We start from the raw sequence: 19,861 nt of genomic DNA on the forward strand, positions 1-19,861 counted from the left end.
CGTTCGGCCTGGTCCTCCGGAGCCGTCGCTGATCACAAAGAGAAAAGGATCGATGCGGGTTCGGGTCTTCGATATTAAATATATAAAAAAATCTGAGTTAAATATATAAAAATTCTGAGTTAAATATTTAAAAAAGAACTTTGATAGATCAAAATTCACTGTCAATTACCCAACTAATGAAGCATGTAAATAGAAATCCAACCAAGTTTTTTTAGTCCTTTCATCAATGAACCTCTTACTGACAAGTACAAAAATTTTGAAGTAGTGTTATCTCAAGATCTCTTGGTAGCTTCATAATAGAATGAAATATCATCAACATACATCATTTGCACCAGAAATCACCTTATCACCTAACAAGAACTTGGAAGCCTTGTAATGATGTTGCTAATCCAAAGGGGAAGACATAAAAACATAAATCCATTCGCATACTTACACGCACTCTTTTGATGTGTCAATGCATTTAAACTCGATTCAGATGATGAATCCTCTATAATAGTTTGCTACCAGAAAAATAAAACATCTAATATAAAAATGCTCCATGCTACTATTGTATGCAAGATAATACATTTACATCTCCCTAAACAAACACTGAAAATTGCAGAGGTTACAAATAATAGTTTTGCACCAATTACACCCATGGAGATGAGGACCAAAAAAGCATCTCATACTGCTCAACAAAGTTTCACACGAGTAAAATAATAGATGACAAATTACAGAACATCTAATATAAAGGGAGAGTACCAACAGTTAAACAGCTAAAGATTTGAGTTTGTGCTCCACTGAATCTGCTAATATTTAAATCCTTTGCCCTTCGTGCACTTGAAGGAAATTGAGGCACAGAAACTGACAATAATAACTCTACGAGAATTGAATATATAAAATAATGGACATGAGAAACAAGGCAATTAGCTCGAAATAAGGGTCAGATGAGAAACAGGAAAAGTTGCTGTAAACTGGAAAGTATTTCATAACCGTCTTTGCCAAATACTTAGATAACTATAAGAACCAAAGCTGTGCTGCACTATTGTCTATTGAATTTATAAAAGTTAGCCTGTAAATGTTCTCAACCTTTTCTTTCTTATTTTAGTATATACATATAATTTTCCTGATAAATATGTGAAATTAAAGAATATTTGCAAATGCAGAATCAATTTACAAAATTAAAGCATCCATTATGACCTTTTTTTGCTACAAAAAAGATCTGTGTTGAAACTGCAGAATTTGTATTGCCAGGATTTCCTAATTTATCAGCTAGCTGACTCTTAAAGCTTCTTTAGACATTCATTTGTCATAATGTCATGCCACCTTGGTTCATTGATTCTGCTTTCACCATCTTAGTTAGGGATGACAACTTATTTTCTCCATGGTGAAAGTCATTTTGATGCATTGTGCGCCAAACAATCTCATTCCTTCTCAGCTAAAACAACAAAAACATCTTCAGCTGACCACTTATGTCGCACATTTTTATCTGGTGGATTAATGATTGCTCGTTCTGAATTTGCAAGGCGATAACCAATGACAATCTCTTTCCTCTGTCGGGCCCGTAGAATTATTTCAAAGAAATTCATTTCTTCCTCTTCACGAACATAAAGATCAGCAGAACGAATTTGCATTTCATTACCCTGATACAGAATTAATTAATTGCTCAAACCATAGTTAAACCAATGCAAGAATTAACAACTTAACAATCACAATTAATGAAAAGTTAAGCTTCTCGAAAATTTGAAATTACCTATTCAGGTGATATAACTTCATGAAGCATTACAAAAACTGATCAAAGTAAAATGATACTTTAGAACATAATTCGTCTTACTGATCTGTATCGATGTACTAACCAACTATCAGTACGATACATACCGAGCGTACTAACACATGGTACATGGGGGGTATATCGATATACCACCTATACTAATCCCTTGTCAGACTAGTATGTACCGCTTGTACCGAGCGGTATGCCGTGATATAATGAACCTTACTTCGGAATATATCTCTAGCCATCATGTGAGCTTAAGCATTTTTAGTCTTCCCAATTATATTCAAGCTTATCTATATGCACAGATATGCTAATGTATGTGTGCATGTGTCAACACAAAAAGAACTAGGAATGCACCAACAAGAGATCATAATGTCCCGACTCCCAACCATTTGGAATTAGCTACATGGATCTATACCCAACCTTGAGCTCTGTAAATAAGGGAATATCCTTTTGTTAAATAAACAACAATCATATTTTTTATAGTTATATAGTTTCCCCTTGTCTATTTAGAGCATCTATCCATTTCATTTAAACATGTGTATATTGTTATAAACAATTTTCTCCATTTTGTAGCCTATCAAGGCAATACCTAATTGTTTGCAAATAAGAAATTGATTTTTTTTTCATAATCCCATGAATCAACCTCAACATTATCATAATGGCTAAACAAATTTTTTGTCATCTATCTTATAAAATCTCAACGCCACATCTCAACCTTAATCACTCTGCTTTTACTTAACAAACAATATCTACATCAATCATAAATCCAAATTACCCAAAACTTCTACTTCAAAGAATTTTTACCATCCATATGAACTACACCCACTTCTCTTTGAATTACTAATATCGCATTTCATTAATTCAGTCTTATTTTCCACCTAGTCTAAACCTTCAGTTTTAAATGTTTATATTTATGACTCAAGAACATAAATATAACAGATGAGCTTAAGTAAGCAAAATAAGAACAAATAGCTCCATCAAAACAATTAGTTTGATGGCCTATAAATTAACAACGATTTCACGTACGAGCTAGACAACATTTAATCAAGAGCACTGATGAGTTACAAGATTATGACCTTGTGTGGTTTGAGTATTAATATCAACAAAATAAAATGACTTGAAATGAGAATAAGGTAAAAATACTAACTTATGCTATCGTTTGGATATTGCTATCTGACCAAAATAGCCCTATGCTAGCTACATACTTTTTTCAAGCAGCTAGTAAAGTGTGAATAAAAATCTAGTGATCCTACCTTTTAAACTGAATAGATTATTTCTTTAACTGTACTTTCTGGTTATGTAATAGTAACTCTGGTAAGTGGTGAGTGTTTCAGAACTTCTGCTGATATAATTCCTTATTTAATAACACTTATACAAATGGAGCTTATTTCAGGACCAGATTGAGGATACTCAATTGCAGACAACTTTAACAGAACCAATTTTGCTTATAAGCTGAGATCTTCACAAAAAGAAACCAATAGTGTCTCACTTCTAGAACTTAAAAGTTCAAAATAATTGTACCTCTTCAGCAAAAAGTTCTTCCAGCACATCATTTATTTGGCGGTCTTCTGCGACCATTGCCAGTGCCATGCTCACCAGTTCATTTGACAAAACATAATCACTTATCTTCGACACGGACAGTAGATTCTTGGTCCTAGGATCAAGGATTTCACTAATAATGACAGATTTATTCGATGCTTGCTGCATATCACCAATCCAAGTACCATGAGAGAAGCTTCCTCTTGAAACATGAGAGACTATGGCTTCTTTATAAGGAAGCCGCTTTGCCTAGAGATAACAATGCAAAGATAAGAAGGCTAATGACTGAAAACTACAGACAATTCCTGCCAAAAACTAAATGAAATTTCAATCCTCAACCTGAATATCTCTGATTAAAAGTAATGTTGCAAGAGATCTTGAATCAGCTTGTATTGCTGAGTCTTCTACTGATTCATCAGCCAAAATCAAGATCTGTAGAATATGTCAAAATTGAGATTGATGCAATAGTTTAGCTTTCATCAATGTAAGATCCTTCGTGCTCTAAATATAATCTCATAAAGCACAAAAAAGAAAACAAGTTAACATTTCAATTTAACTTACAGAATCAAATGATTCCAGCGGAAGGCTCTCTAAGTGACGTCGAATGACAGCGTTTCCTTCACGGTTAACCAGAGATATATTCTCCAATCGATTGAAATCCAGACCACCATCTATAAGCTTTTTCTCCCTCTCATTCTCAGGAACATCATTGAACATCCACAACTCTGATCCGAGTGCTAGAAAAGCATCCAACACCTGTAGGTATTTTCAAAACTATATTAACACCAAAATTTGCTGCAAGTAAGACCTTCTGGAGCCTGCCAAAATCTCTAGTTGACAAAGAACATTGTATACACTGAGCTCTGTCTCGACAAGACTAAGAATGACATAAAGTAAATATTATTCTTCAAAATAAATTACCAATAATAATAATAGAACACAGTAGCTAAATGCAAGACTATTTTACTTGTGATATAACCAAAGCTAGTATGTCAACTACGGATAACCTAGCAATGAAAACAATTAAAACTGCAGTTTAATCATAATTGGAGATTTAACTGCTAAAGAGTAAATAGAATAATGATTGAAAAAGTTAAGACAAAACTATGCGCAAAAGGGTCACCAGAACAAACTAGCTAGGTGATCAAGCTAATGGTTGTAATTTTGTTTCAAACAGCATTTTGAGTGTTGCTAGTAATGACACAATTTATTATATTGAAAAGAAAACAATATATGGAAATAGATATTATAACATAAAATATGGAAAAAAAACTATCTCTCAGCAAAACCACGTTCTAGTTTTAAACTTAAACCACAAATGGAATCAAAGGTCTACCAGCAAATGATATTCACCCCAGAAATCTGTGAAGAAGTCCTCAAAAGCTAGAAAAAGAATACACATCTGCAAACTAATGCATACATTTGTACAAAGTAGTACTTAAATAATGCATACATATACATAAAAGCACATCACATCTAGAAACAGAGGAATTAGCAAGCTGTACAGAGTCGGGGCAAGTTCAAATAGTTCTTAGTTCTACCAAAATTCTTGTGGTAGCTGCGACTTGACTATGTCTATAGAAGATAATGAACAAGGTAATCAAAAGAAAAAGGTCAATTTTTTGTTTCTGTCGCTGATATTTGAAACCTGTATGGAATACCAGCCATTTTATGAACAATTATATTTATGAATCCCCTTTACTTCAAACGTGACATAGAAAGTCATGTATCTATACATCAGAAGCTACATCAATGTAGGCAAAAAGATTACAAAAAGCACATCTAGGACAGGAAAGCATGAAAAAGGTCTGCAACCAGCATAAAATGATCTTTAATAAGAAAGGACTGTTTCCAGCGACATCTGCATTAATTTGTTATATTGGACTAATGATACGATGAGGGTCAGTTCAAATATATCCAAATTAGCAGCAGTCAGCAAATTTAAGAAAATAATTTCATAACTACCAAAAACTTCTAACGATAGGGTGATTAGCTCACAGAGAAATATGAAAGGAGGATTAAAAACATAATTTGGAGCAGAAGGTCAGTTGGATTTATTTTCCACACATAATATGTTTTCTCCTTAAGATAAATAAGTAAAGAAAATATGAAATCTGATATGCAACACAATGTAGAAGCTTATTTAAATGGATGTAGTGAGAATCCGATATGCAACACAACATAGAAGAGCTTATTCAAACAAACACGATCAACTAAGTGCAAATATCTGTAACAGTGCATGACACTAACTGAAAAAATGTTTGACCATAAGAAAACAAATTTTCTAGAGGAATCTGCAAAATACAATAGATATGTTAAATCCCTTGTAGAAATTCTAGAAATAGCCATCTAGTTAAACAATATTACTTCAGCCAGAGTTGACAGTTAAAAGTTGAAACGATGTGAATACTTACTCTGTTCCATAACTGCCAATATTATCTTGTTTGGAAAATCAAATAAGTACACTTTTATTCTGTGATTGCTACACAAGGTTCCCTCAAAAGTCAAAATTCTAAAATAAACTACCTGAGGTACCTATAAACCACATGCTTGTCCACATAATGGTTGAAATATCATTTTTGATTCCTTGTAATTTACCATAATCATGTCTTCTATATCTCGCCGCCAACCACAAAACAGTATTCTTTCCGGAGACTTTGGCACAATGAAGTCTTTGGGTAGATATCCTCTCCGAACCTGCATGAGTAATAGAAAAAGAAAAGATTATGGCTCCGAAGAATAAACTTACCACTATCATATCATCTATATTTTGTCACCAGCCACATGGTAGTATCTTCTGTGGCTTTTTATAAGACCAGATAATGTCTATGTACACTGCCTCTTTGATCAGAATTTATGAGAGTTCTTATTGTGTTTCCTTCAAGGCAGTTAAACTTTCTGCTGTGTTAAACTGACATATGAGATTCCTGAACACCTTTATCTAGACAAGTCTACTGAATCCTTTTTCTGTCTTATTTGAGTTAACTGTACATCTCATGCTGCAACATTTTGTAGAACAGTGTACTAGATCTTACAAAGAATTAAAAAATATTAAAAGGTTATTTTTATTTTTTTTTGCTGTTTGCAACTTTATATGCCCGCTAAAAAATTTTCAGTTAGTCTGATAAAAACATGATGTTCCTTTCTTTTTTCTCTGTAAGTATAGTAATTTGCCTTCGGTCGCAATACGCCACAAAAAGAATGCACTACAAAATCTCATCATTGTATATACTCAGCTATAGATAAGATACGCATCAACTAGTGAGAAACAACATGGAAACTCAACTGCTTGCACAAGTTTAGCTCTAAACAATGCTGAAGAAGAAAAACACTGTTGTGAATTAATAGATGAATATGGGAAATGAAGCAGAACAAGGCGCTTGGACAATTTGCCTTGAGGAAAATACACTGTAACTTCCTGTTGTGACATGGCCACATCTGTAGAAATCTTCTAAATCATAAAAGCTGTCCAGTGAAAAATTTTATAAGCATTCCAAACAAATAATAGATATAAACAAGAGAAGGAATTCACCATAGGTAGTTCTGCTGGGGTATAGGTGTCATCATCCTCTGCAATTACAAGGACTTCATCACCCTCCTGCAGAATGTATGAATCATCGGGGTTCAATATGATTTTTCCACCACAAGATGCCATTTTTATTCCACAGGGTATAGCATCAGGAAAACTGATAAGTACATCTTCAAATTGCATCCCATCCAACTGAGGCCATCTTTTGATGTAAAACTCGCAATTTTCAAACCCAAGGATATCTTCCCAGATCTGTCCAAACCCGATAAACTCTAAGCACAAGGATTAATCGCAAGTTCACAACTGAAACATCAAAAAAGGAAAGTGATAGGAATAAACTATCACTTTATACCACTCGACATAAATTTTTTTAGCAATACCATGCTCCTGGAGAATGGAAGGGATAGAACAGGATCCAAAAATGAAGGTAGGTGGAGTCCTATATGTACAGCAAACTAGGGTCCATGTCAGCACAAAGGTTTACTTTGAAAAGAAGAAAAAAGAATATGTTTTGTTATATCTCTTGGAAAAATTGCAGAGAGAAAATAAAGGACCATACCCAGTGCACGAGGCTCCCGCTAATGCGGGGTCTGGGGATGGAAATTTCTAACTGTCTATAGTCTATACTAGAGCACATAATATCCAGCATCAAGCACAACACATATGTACAAGGGTAAAGACAAGATTTAAATTCAGGCAGAGCAAATTGCTAAAAATACTAGTTGAAGGATCACATGATCTTGATTTAAAGCAGCAGTCATAGCCTATACTGATTAAAACGATCACTACAAAGTAACTGGAGAAGGATGCATTGCATGACAGTTAAATAAGACTTGACAGTTCTAGCTAAACAGCAAGAATAGGTATCCAGAATAATATCTATTTGTGTCAGTATGATTGGAATGAAATTGAAAATGAAAGCATTGTGAACATAATTTATAGCATCATACAACTCTTAAAAAGACAATGATAAACATCCATTTCAGTTGGATTAATGCTCAAGCATGAGCATCAGAGGTTCCCGTAAGTAACAAAAAACTAAATGAAAAAAATCAAGCCACGAAGGAAAACAAAAAGAAAAGCATGATTCACAACTAACCTGTGCAAGACCAGGCTGGCGAGCACATTGAATCATTAAGCGGCCAATTACATCATGAGCAACAACAGTTTCAACAAGGTCTCCACCAACAAGTTTAACAAGGACTTCATTATCTAGATCACTGAGTTCAACCACTATATGACCTCTTAACCCTTCTTTGACTCCAGTTAAGCTTAATACCGTCCGTAATGCTCGTGCATCACTCTGCAGTTAAAGACATTCAATAATTTGTCCTATAAAGTATGACAACTCTAACAACTGATAAATGTTACCTGATCAGCATTCCCATCTTCAGCTAGGACTACAACTGCACGGGCCTTAGAAACAGAAACCTGCAAACAGATTTAAAAGAAAGCAAGCAAGTAAATATAGCAGAATAACAGAAAGCAATAGTCACCAACTAGCCATGTCCAAGTAACTATTACAAAACATGACAAAGAAAAGTAACTCAAGAGAAGATAAAGTTTGATGACTAAGATCCTCTAGGAAAGATGTATTGTGAGAATTCAAGTGGACCTTTTTCAAGTCAGCAAGAATCAAAGGACTCCCACTTCTGCAAATGACTGATGTTCCCTTAAAGTCAAATTCCATTTTTGCAATATCTAGTTCCATTTCCTCTTTGTCCCTCTCAGCCATCACTACCACGGTGCCACCACCCAAACTCTTGTTGGCTATAGCCAGTTGATTCAATAGGGAACCCTGTAGCCAAAACTAAATTGTTTCACTAATGGAATAGCAAAAATTGCAGATATATACATATAATACACAAAAAGTTAGTAGTATTTGCTGCCCAAATACAAGAAAAATAAGACAGCACAATATCCCTGCCTTATTAAGCTTGAAACCTCTGATGTCAATAATGACATTAGGACCATGATTCTTGATGGGTAAGTTTCAACTCGTCTACAACAACCACATGGGCAAAATCTCAACATAGAATTAATTCAGAAATGTCTTATGTAAATTATGAAGTAGGTGGTTCACTATATTAATCACATGAATAACTTCAGCTGAGGTTACATCAATAGGACGACTAGATTAAAAAATTTGAATTACATTTGGAGAATAGTTTACTTCCTGATAAAGGAAAGGGTGGCTCTCATCAATAAGGAAACAAATAATAACGCAAAAAGTTTTACATTAGCAGGAAGGCATAATCCACATCTAAAGACATAAGTTCTACCTTCTAGATAAATGAGTAACTTTTACGAGTGTACCGCATGATTCCTAATGACTGTTGATCAATGAATAAAATAGAAGCTGTCACAACAGTCCAATTGAATTTCTGTATGACTACAGTATCACTCGCACATACATTTTTTTTGGAGTGTCTAATGGTAGTATAATTGCAATTCAGTGGTCCAATTAGTCCCACAATATGATCACCACCTACCTCAAAATAGCAATCTTTGAAGTGCTCCTTATTCAAAGTTTAGCTCATATGGTTTTCAGGCTCGAGTTATGACATATATGGTATCAGAGTGACCATCGCTCGTGGCTTGTGAGCCACATAGAGATATACTATACACCCCAATGAATCTCTAATCCAATAGAGATGAACACCAGGTATAACGGCAGCAGCATGGCGAGCCACATTGCCTTCAAACCCCACTTCACCTACATGAATTGTGGTGGTCCATGTGATAGTGTGCCTAAAATTCTGGATTCAGTGAGATAAAGAAAATGACCAAAAAAATAGAGGCAACTAAACTCCATGAAGAACCAAATGGAATGTGTCATCGTTTTCTACAAAATATGAAGGCTCTTCTGCAAGAATACTAAATTCTTCTATGCATTGGGAGGTTTAAAAATTTTGAACAAGGATATTAGCTAGGTTGTAAAAGAAGATGATGGGGGTCAATCAAAATCAAATCTAAGAAGCTGAAAAACTTGATCCAATTTAAAGCCAATAATCCAACAGTTTAATTCATATATGATCTGATTAATAATCATACCTCTAACAAGGAAACCCAGTCTAACCTGACTAAATCCCAACATACATCGGACCAGATCGCTACCATAAAATCAAGATATAAAACTATTTGTGCATACAATTTTATATTGTTATTATAGTATAAATACAAATATAAACATTAAATTAAAGCAATGATTAAAATTTCATACCATACCGAAGTTTCGAGATTCGCTCGGTACGGTACGATACTATATACCGAGTGGTACATTTCGATATACCGCTCAATATATATATATATATATATATATATATATATATATATATATATAGTAAAAAAAAAAAAAAGGCTGACTTCCTTGTCACCCTTTTTGGCGCGTGGGACGAAGAATCCTCACGTGTATATATATATATATATATATATATATGTGTATGTGTATATGTATATGTATGTATATATGTATATGCATATGTATATGTATATATGTATATATATGTGTATATATATATGTATATATGTATATGTACATACATATATACATATACATATATGTATACATATATACGAAGGCGACGTCGCCTTCGTTTTTCTGCCCGTGTGGGGTTTCTTCTCCCAATGTGCCCTTTTTTTTACTTATATATATATACATATATATGTATATATATATATATATATATACATACACACACACACACATACATATATATATGTATGTATGTATATATATATATGTATATATAAGTAAAAAAAAAGGCGCATTGGGAGAAGAAACCCCACACGGGCAGAAAAACCAAGGCGATGTCGCCTCTTTATATATATACATATATGTATATATATATGTAAAAGTGAAAAAAAACGTTTTCTGCGACGTCGCCTCTCTTTTCCCCACGACGCCGACGATTCTTCTCCCTGCGCAAATGAGGAGAAGTCGCCGACAGACGAGGGCGGAGAGTAGCGCCAATCTCTAGGTTCTCCTCTTCTTCTCCCTTTTCTTTCTTCTCTCGGTTAATACCACCCTTCTCCCTCTTCTTTCTTCTTCCTCAGTCACCGCTCGATTTAGGATGGTAACAGAGTGGAAACAGTCCCAATCGACGGTATCACCCGGTAGCGGCCGGTCTACTGACAGACCGGTACACACGGTCCGGTACGAGGGGTATTATTCGAAATTAAAATCCTTGGGTTAAAGTTCCATCTATATTTTATATTACCAAGAATATATTCTGAGTATGTAATGATAGAATCGTTGGATTAGAATCATAACCCTTACCTAGAATACATCTAATTGGCTCTCGAGCCAGCATCAGAGTAGGCATCATAAAACCAATTCAAATGGCTGTTTTACGAATTATGTTTCTGATTCCTAGCAAGCATGATAAATTGGCTATTTACTTGATAATGTCATCCATGATAGCGATAATGACAGTTTTGCTACCAGATTATTCTAAAAGGGTTGATAATCAACCATATAGAAATTACTTAAAGCTGAATTTACTAAAGTCAACTAAATGAACAAGATGTCTATCAGAAAATGACTCCAAGGACTTTGCGTGTCACCAAAGCCTTGGATAAAAAAACCTGAGCAAATACTGACACTAATGTTTTGAAATTAAAAACGCATAAATATGTTAATCTGTATTCTCATTCAAGGCTAGACTGAGGTCACTGTTACCCACCTTCAAACACACAAAACCAAACAATTTTCACAACCAAATGAGACTGATGGCTGAGATTTAGAGAATTACACATGCCAATTAGCAAGAAAATAAAGGATATGTAAAATTCAATGAAAATATAAGGAGTGGGATGCAGTTTACCAACTTGTCACTCCAACCAAGTACCAGCGTATGATTTTCCTCTATCACTTCACTTCGGCCTTTTCTCAATGAGTCAAACTTCTCTGAGATAGCATCAGAGACGAGCCCAAGCATCATGGCAAATATAAGCATTCCACCAAAACTTATAGAAAGTGAAACTAACTTGGGACCAAAGCCAACTGAATTGGCATGATTCCCTGAATCAGCTATGTAAGTCCACGACAACCACAGACAATCTACCAAGGTATCATCTGTCACTCCATAAAGTGACAATCCACCAAGGCCTATCAACAGCAAAGTTGCAAGAAGTAGAACCAATGGCTTAGCGTAGGGATAGACTGATAAAAATACATCAACACGGTATGCTAACTGCTTGCTGAGAGAAACTGCTTCAGAATCCGTTGATCTTCTTAATTTTGACACATAATCAATGTACTTGAAAGCAATAAATGGAATGGAGAGTATTGCAACTGAAGCAAACAGTGCAGAACTTTTATGGCTTCTACTTAGTATCTTATCACTCTCTTCTGGTATAATATTTGCTAGAACCAATGGAGCAGACACACCACATGCTCGAACTCTAGAATCAAGAATAAACAGCTGATCCTGAAAAATAAAATGAATTAAAACTATAAAAACAAAGAAACCATATTACATAATGGATGGATAAACAATACATCTACGATTGTACTGGACCATTAGAAACTCTTATTTATATTCTATATGAAAACTAAGCCTAAAGAAAAGGCGTATCCAGTGCATGAGACTATCATCAATCCAAGGTTTGAGGAGGGTCAATGGACACAGACTTCCTTCTAAATATAGAGATTAGAGAGTTTGTTTATGTGACCTGAATCCTGATCTCTACCTCTAAATATAGTGTTGCAAAGATGAAATATGAAATGTTTGAAATAACCAAAAATTAAGTATTAACTAAGCATAAATCAACAAAACCATGTAAGATTATTTAAACATGTTAACAAATCTTACAAACGTGCTGATAAAGCTAGGTCAGTTAACACTTACTACAATTCAAGTCATGAGAGATAGATGAAGACCAATGATAGACTTACTAAAAAAAATTTAAAAAATTGTGTTCCTCAAGTAAATAAAAATATTTTTATTAAAGGAGCTGAATGGAAGCAAGGATCCACACAGCGGCAAAAAGTTGAAGATGAATGCAGAAAGATCCTATGCTAATATAAACAAATTACGACATAAATCCTCCATGCCATGTATATGCAAGTTACAATGGCAACCAACTAAATTCCATAAACAAATATGAATGTTCATGCTTGCTAACCTGTAAAAGTAAAACTTCATCGTATAGTAAAAAGTTCTTGCGAATAAGGGAGCATAAGATTGTGATAACAACCTGCAAGCACCAATTTGAATGTTAAACAACAAGTATACAATTTGCAAATGCTACGGCAAATAAGCCATTGCACTCAGTCTGTACTTTTGGATTCAGTGTCCAATAGATGGATTTCTTAAACAACAAGATAAGCAAATTTGTATATATCTATTTCAAATACTAATAAAAGGTTATGTAATTTTCAGTCAATTTGTATGTTAGGAGTTATGGTTAACGACAATATACTAGACCAATCGCCCATGAAATTCTGTTCCCGTGCTCACATGTTAATTTAATAATTCCGTTCCCCCATTACCTCCTTCCAACAACATCCTCCCAACAGAAAGGGAAAAGAAAGAAGATGGCATGTGTAGGTGGTGGAGGAAGCTTTTCTCAAGCAGTAACTCAGTCCAAGGTTAACTGCCGAAGTAATACCAGGTTTTAGCTTTTGTCCAATCCCACTGCATTTGAAATAAAGTAGTCTTTGCATAATTCTTCCTTATTACCTTTCTGCTTTTGTTTTAAGTTCCCTCCACAATAGGATAATCGGCGAATATAGACAACAGTTGGGACTTTTCACATCGATGCCAGCTGAACACCAGTTGGTGAGAACACTAGCCTATTTAATTCGTTTTAGCTATAAATAATGCCATGGTTTCTTGGTGATTCATTGAGTATTTGTTCTGTCTACTGATGATGAGCAGAGGAAGCCAAGAAAATACAACAGTAGGTTGCCTGTCACACCATGACAAGAAGCTTTCATCTTCCTTTCGGCATGACACGGCTTCTGTTAAAAGTCCCTGTATTCAAAAGAGAAAATTCAAGAAGGCCTTGAGGTGAGACTGTATCCTCTCATGGTATCCACTAAATTTGTGTCCTTTTCATATCAAGTCATCTTAACAAAAGATGTGACGGGGAAATTAATTTTACCAAATCCCAAAAAACCAACGAAAAGAAACAGCTTACCAATTAACTATTTATTGCCTAATTATTACAGTATATTTAAAGATATCGACAAGTAACCAAGGAAATCAACCAACCGCGACGAAAACCGACAAGGACCAGCGGCTCTTGATCCGACCACCGGGAGAACCCGCGCCGCTATCAGTAATCGCCGCCGTTCTGAGACCCGGAGCGGCTTTCCGCCCCTCCACTCTCGCCGCGTCTTTCGCCCTCGGCGCATCGAAGCAGACCTTCCGGCGGATCCCGGCGTACCTGGAGTCCCCGCGTACGACAAAGGATTGCAGCGGCGACGGCGACGACGACGAAGGGGCGGACGAAGAACCAGACGACGAGGGGAAACTTCTCGTGGTCATCGGCGGCCTGGATCGACCGAGATAGGGTTTGGGGTTCCTTCGGGTGGACGGAAATAGCGGGGGCCGCCTAGGGTTTGCGGGTTTGGACGAGGAGGATGAGGAGGAGGCGGCGGTGTGGAGAAAGGGGGCGGCGGACGGGAAGAACCAGTCGCGGTGGACGAGCGGCGGGGGTGGCGCCGCCTCCCCGTCGACGGACATCTTCGTAACCGACCCTATCGGAGGGGCATTATCGGAGTTTGCGCTACATATGTTTCTGTGTACTGTAATTGTCTGATATAAGCAGACCAATGGACTGATAACAGTAATAAAGCGTGTTTTAGTTACTCAAATTATTAATATTTTTTATTTGATAATAATAATAATCAACATTGATGATTAGTATTTTAAATTAATAGTAAAAAATCATTCTAAAATAATTTTTATTTTAAGAATATTCTCTATTCTTTTATCTCACATGAGATTTAGTTTTCTTTTGTAAATACTAAATGAGATTGGATTAGGATTTGCAAATAATTTTGACACTAACAATGTTTAATAATGGGATAAGCTTAAGTTTTATTCAGATAACTGACATGGTTTTAATTATTAGTATGATAAATTCCAACATGAACCCTAATTAAGCATCACACCAATAGGAGCAGCTGCACTGGTGGATGTTCTCCGGGGGACAATAGCCACCTCCATGATCGTAATTGTTGCTACAGAATTTGTTGCACCGCTCAGGTGAGCATTCGGCCCTCGAGAACATGTCTTTCCTGCATGTCTTCTTCTTCTTCTCTCCCTCTAGTCCTGATTTCCATTAATTTAAATTATAAGTCTTAAGTGACAGTAAATCCAACGATGAAAAGCATAGTATAAGATCGAGATAAAAAGATAAAGATTATTTATCTACGATCAATTATACTTGTTCGATCGACCATTATCGATATACATGCAATGTTACGAAAATAAATTCTAAATAAAATATTTTGATTCGATCGATAGGAGAGACAAGCAAAAAGCAAAATATCAATTAGTGAGTTAGAATAATTAATATAAAATTATAAAAGAATATCGAAGAAAAAAATGATAAGGTCAATTCATAGTAGACATATTTTTCGTAGATAATATAAAATTATCTATAAAATAAATCTCAAGTTATAAAAAAAACGCAACCGTTATTGCTTTCAATAATCGATGACAAAAAAATTTGATAATATAAATGTTTAAAAAATAAATAAATAAAAAAAGTGTGTCGATATATTATCATAGCATGAAATTTCACGTTAATATAATATGTAACAACAATAAGTAACATAAATATATCAAAACGGAAAACAAATGACAAAAATATAAAAATTAGTATTGTGAATTCTCCGTCTTGTAGAGATTTGATCATATAATCGTAGAGAAACGATAAATGATAAAACAAGAAATAAAGAACATCATAATATATATATGTGACGAAGTTAAAGATGATAAGAGGAACGAGGAGAAGAGAACCGTCGGTGATATTAAGAAGCAGGAGAGCGATGAACAAAAACACCCAAATCGACTTCATTTTCTTTTCCTCAGATCGAGAATTTAGAGAGATCCTAATTCTTTTTGGTGCTCACAACACTCTATCGTGTAAATTTATAGAGATCCATACTCGAGCCTTAGCGTTTATTTCCTTAAAAACGTAACAATTAAATAGCGCATTTATGAGAAGATATTATTACTTCATTGTTTTCCATAACAAAGTAAAGGAATACGGAAGGTTTTATATATCGACAAATTCATATATCAAACATTCTTATTATTTTTATATATCAACAAAGATATTTGTTTTATTATATTTGTTATATTCATTGTGTTATGTCAAATACTAATCCAAGACACAATTTGGAGATATTATTCCATGTTTATCTACTCAATCGATTACATCCCATACAAAGAAACTCCAATGAAATTAAAATACCAAAAAAAAGAGTCACATATCCCAAGTCGTTGCCTCTCTCTCTCTCTCTCTTGTCAAGATATAAATCAAGTCAATTTGATTGCATAAAAATAATTTTGACATTAACAATGTTTAATAACAGGGTAGCTTAAGTTTCATTATTAATACACTACACTCCAACATGAACCCTAATTAAGCATCACACCAATAGAAGCAGCTGCATTCGTAACTGTGTGCATACGTCCCTTGAGAACGTGTCTTTCCTGCATGTCTTATTCTTCTCTCTCTTCTCTTGTCCTGACTTCCATTAAATTAAATTATAAATCATAATAAATATTTTTTTTCTTCTTATTTTTAATAATTTAAATTAAAAATAAATCTTATGTGATAGCAAATCCAACAATGTAAATTATTTATCTGCGATTAATTATAGTGCACCATTATCAATATAATTGAATGTCGAGAAAACAAATAACAAATTATATTTCAATCATCAATGTGTCTCAATAGAAATACACTATAATGATGACACATTAAATACACCTCCACGCATTCATATTTGCTTTCTTGTTTGACAAAAATATATAAAAAAACTATATTTTGAAGTAAATATTAATTTCATGGTAAAACATTTAATTTTACTCTTGAGACCAAATTATGATAGTCGAAATTTATACAAGACTAAGCATATCAAATATAAAAATTATTTAATTATATAAATATTTAAAAGATAAATAAATACTATTAAATATCACAGAAATTAATAGAGATCCGATGGGGTATATAAAGAGCTCCAAACATACTCGAGCCTTAGCTTTTATTTCCTTAAAAGAGTAATAATTATTCTAAAATTGCTTCGTTGTTTCCCATAACAAAAGAAAACAATATGGAAGATTGTAAAAGAGATAATTATTCTGCTTATTTATGAGAAGAAAATTGCTTCATTGTTTAGGAAAACAAAACAAAAGAATGTTGTAGAAGTGGCTTCATTCATATATTGTTTGTTGATCAAAATGCTTGAATATTATATTTTTGAAAAGTTATTAATTTTTTATATATCACCAAAGATATTTTGTTTTATTATATTTGTTATATTCATCGTGTCACATCCCATACTAATGGAAAAAGTAATTTGGATATATTATTCCATTCATATGTCCGAAACTATCTTAATTCTTAAATGCCTATCTACCTCGCGTATAAAGAAAAGACTTCATTCCTATAATGTTTGTCGATCAAAATGCTTGAATATTATATTTTCGAAAAATTTCTTAATTTTTAATATATCACCAAACATATTTATTTTATTATATTTGTTATATTAATTATGTTATATCCCATACTAATATAAAATATAATTTAGATATATTATTCTATTAATTTGTCCGAAACCATTTTAATGCAAAAATTCTCTGTCCGGAGTTATGTTTTAAGTGAATCTTTCGCTCTTAAAATGCAAAAATTCTTATTATATGTCGTTCAGGCATTAATTCTTTGCACGGAGTTACGCTTTGAGTGAATGCTTAGCTGAATCATTGGACCATGTCCCTGACTTGGGTAAGGCCTATTAGGAAACATGGGACGACATCACATGAGCAATAAAAGAACAAAAGAATAAAATTATCAAATTTTCACAAAAAATAGTTTCTTATCATCGTGTGAAAATTAGTGCGTAAAAACCCATAAAATTGAAAAATCACGTATATTAAGGGATATATGTTACCTAAAGATATCGTATATCTCTGAAATCATACAAATCCATAAGAGGGGATAAAAGAAGGTCAACTATCATCCTCTCTAGTAGTAATCCACGTGACAGGAGCTATGAAAACGCTTCTCAAATCATTACACAAATATTCTTTTCATGTGCACCACGAGATCAAGAAGGTGCCAACCATTATTGCTTTCCACATACCCCAAATAGGGGTTGCTGGCTGAGGAGGAAAGGGGGAGAGAAGAATAATAAGTGATAGCAAAAAAGTGTTAGCATATAGCTCTTTTGTTCCCTCCTATTCATATAAGTCATTTATCAACTTAATCTTAATGAGTCCTGCCCTATTAGGTATTTGATTTCCATCCAAATATCCAAACCTCTTAGATCAGTGGATCTCTACCCAATAATCTTTTATTAGCTCTTATTGGATCTTATTTATAAGATTCGATAATTCATAGGTTTATTGAATATCCAATAAGATAGGAGCTCAAACGGATATCTTATATCCGAACCTCTACTTGTCGTAACACCTACGATATGTGTATGACCCTCTAAGCCCAATATTAAGCTGACCTTGAGTTATACATATTAGAATTCCTTCTCGCTCGATGAATTATTATTTCCATAATAATTTACTCGACTCATCGAGTACGAATATACTAGGCCACTACGTCGTAGTTCCTAAACAATACAAGAGAATCCAATCCATTAGACCTATTTGTTCTCAGTTGTCATATATCTATAATCCTTCATTCATGTAATATCTTAGAGATTGTAGACTAGGCATGGTGCTGTTAAGCCCATAAGATCTACTTAAATCTCGCTCTAATAGGATTCTCCTGAAGAACTTTTTTCTCTCTCAATCTGAATAATCATAGCTAAAGATTTGCCTAAGCAAGAACATATAGGATATTTCTCTCATGACATAGAAAGTGACCGAGTCTTTATCGACACTTAATAGCTCTCATAACGTTGGTTGATACTCTCGATGACCGATTATACTAAATCTAAAATTTATAGGCCTATAAGTCTGAAATCAAAGATTGTAGTACTCATACAAGACATCCTTAGTGTCTCAAGTTTAAGGACTATATATACTACTGGGATGATGGAATCATTATTTGAAAATGAGGTATCATAAACAATCCCGCATTTTGTGAGCGGATCGATTAGTGAACTCATTCTATAATTAGTATATGTACTATATCTCTAGTATCTCCACACGAGCAACTATGAGACCAGCCGCCTCTATTGTATAGATGTATATACAATATACCAATCTATTCAATTATCTCGATGTCCCTCTCTTGTGACCGAGATTATTTAGGGTCTATATTTAAAGGCAAATCGATTTTATTATCATATCTTATCATGATCTGATTCTCATTGCACATATCAATGAACATTATAATATATGTAACATGTAATATGAAGTAAAAAAATTATTAAATAAATAATATGCACTATGCCCGGTATATAGTCTATAAGATATTAGATTGATGAGAGACTATAGATATATGACAATTGAGGACAAACATGTTCAATGGATTGGATTCCTCTGTATCATCTCAAGATTACAACATAGTGATATTGGGTAAAGATCCGCTAATCTAAAAAGCTTAGGTAATTGGATGAATATTCAGTACCCAATAGTGTAGGATCCATCAGGGTTAAGTTGATATGAGACATCTATAAATATGAAGGAACCAAAGGATCATAGGCTAGACTCCTTTTAACTATCATATTCTATTATCTTCCCCTCTCCTCCTCAACCAACAGCTCCTGTTTGGGGTGTGTGAACAGTAAGAAGGGTCGCCCCCTTCTTGATTGTGTGAATAGTAAGAAGGGTTGCCCCCTTCTTGATTGCATGGTGCGTATAATGAGAAGATTTGAGCAGTAATTTGAGGAG

At 34.2% G+C, this 19,861-nt stretch overlaps 1 protein-coding gene across 1 annotated transcript; it reads right to left on the bottom strand.

The window, feature by feature from the left end:
• Positions 1 to 1,012: 1,012 nt before the first annotated feature.
• Positions 1,013 to 14,627, bottom strand: LOC103992667 (probable ion channel CASTOR). The gene is made up of 12 exons (XM_009412465.3): positions 14,045 to 14,627; positions 12,954 to 13,025; positions 11,651 to 12,256; positions 8,440 to 8,622; positions 8,196 to 8,255; positions 7,924 to 8,127; positions 6,828 to 7,076; positions 5,894 to 5,992; positions 3,857 to 4,051; positions 3,635 to 3,727; positions 3,278 to 3,544; positions 1,013 to 1,622 (listed from the first exon to the last, which is right to left on the bottom strand). Exons 1-12 carry the CDS (start codon positions 14,516 to 14,518, stop codon positions 1,404 to 1,406), a joined length of 2,721 nt encoding a protein of 906 aa, XP_009410740.2. The 5' UTR covers positions 14,519 to 14,627; the 3' UTR covers positions 1,013 to 1,403.
• Between the last annotated feature and the right edge of the window lie 5,234 nt (positions 14,628 to 19,861).

This window comes from Musa acuminata, chromosome BXJ2-7 (genome assembly GCF_036884655.1).
Source record: "Musa acuminata AAA Group cultivar baxijiao chromosome BXJ2-7, Cavendish_Baxijiao_AAA, whole genome shotgun sequence".
Taxonomy (NCBI): Eukaryota; Viridiplantae; Streptophyta; class Magnoliopsida; order Zingiberales; family Musaceae; genus Musa; species Musa acuminata.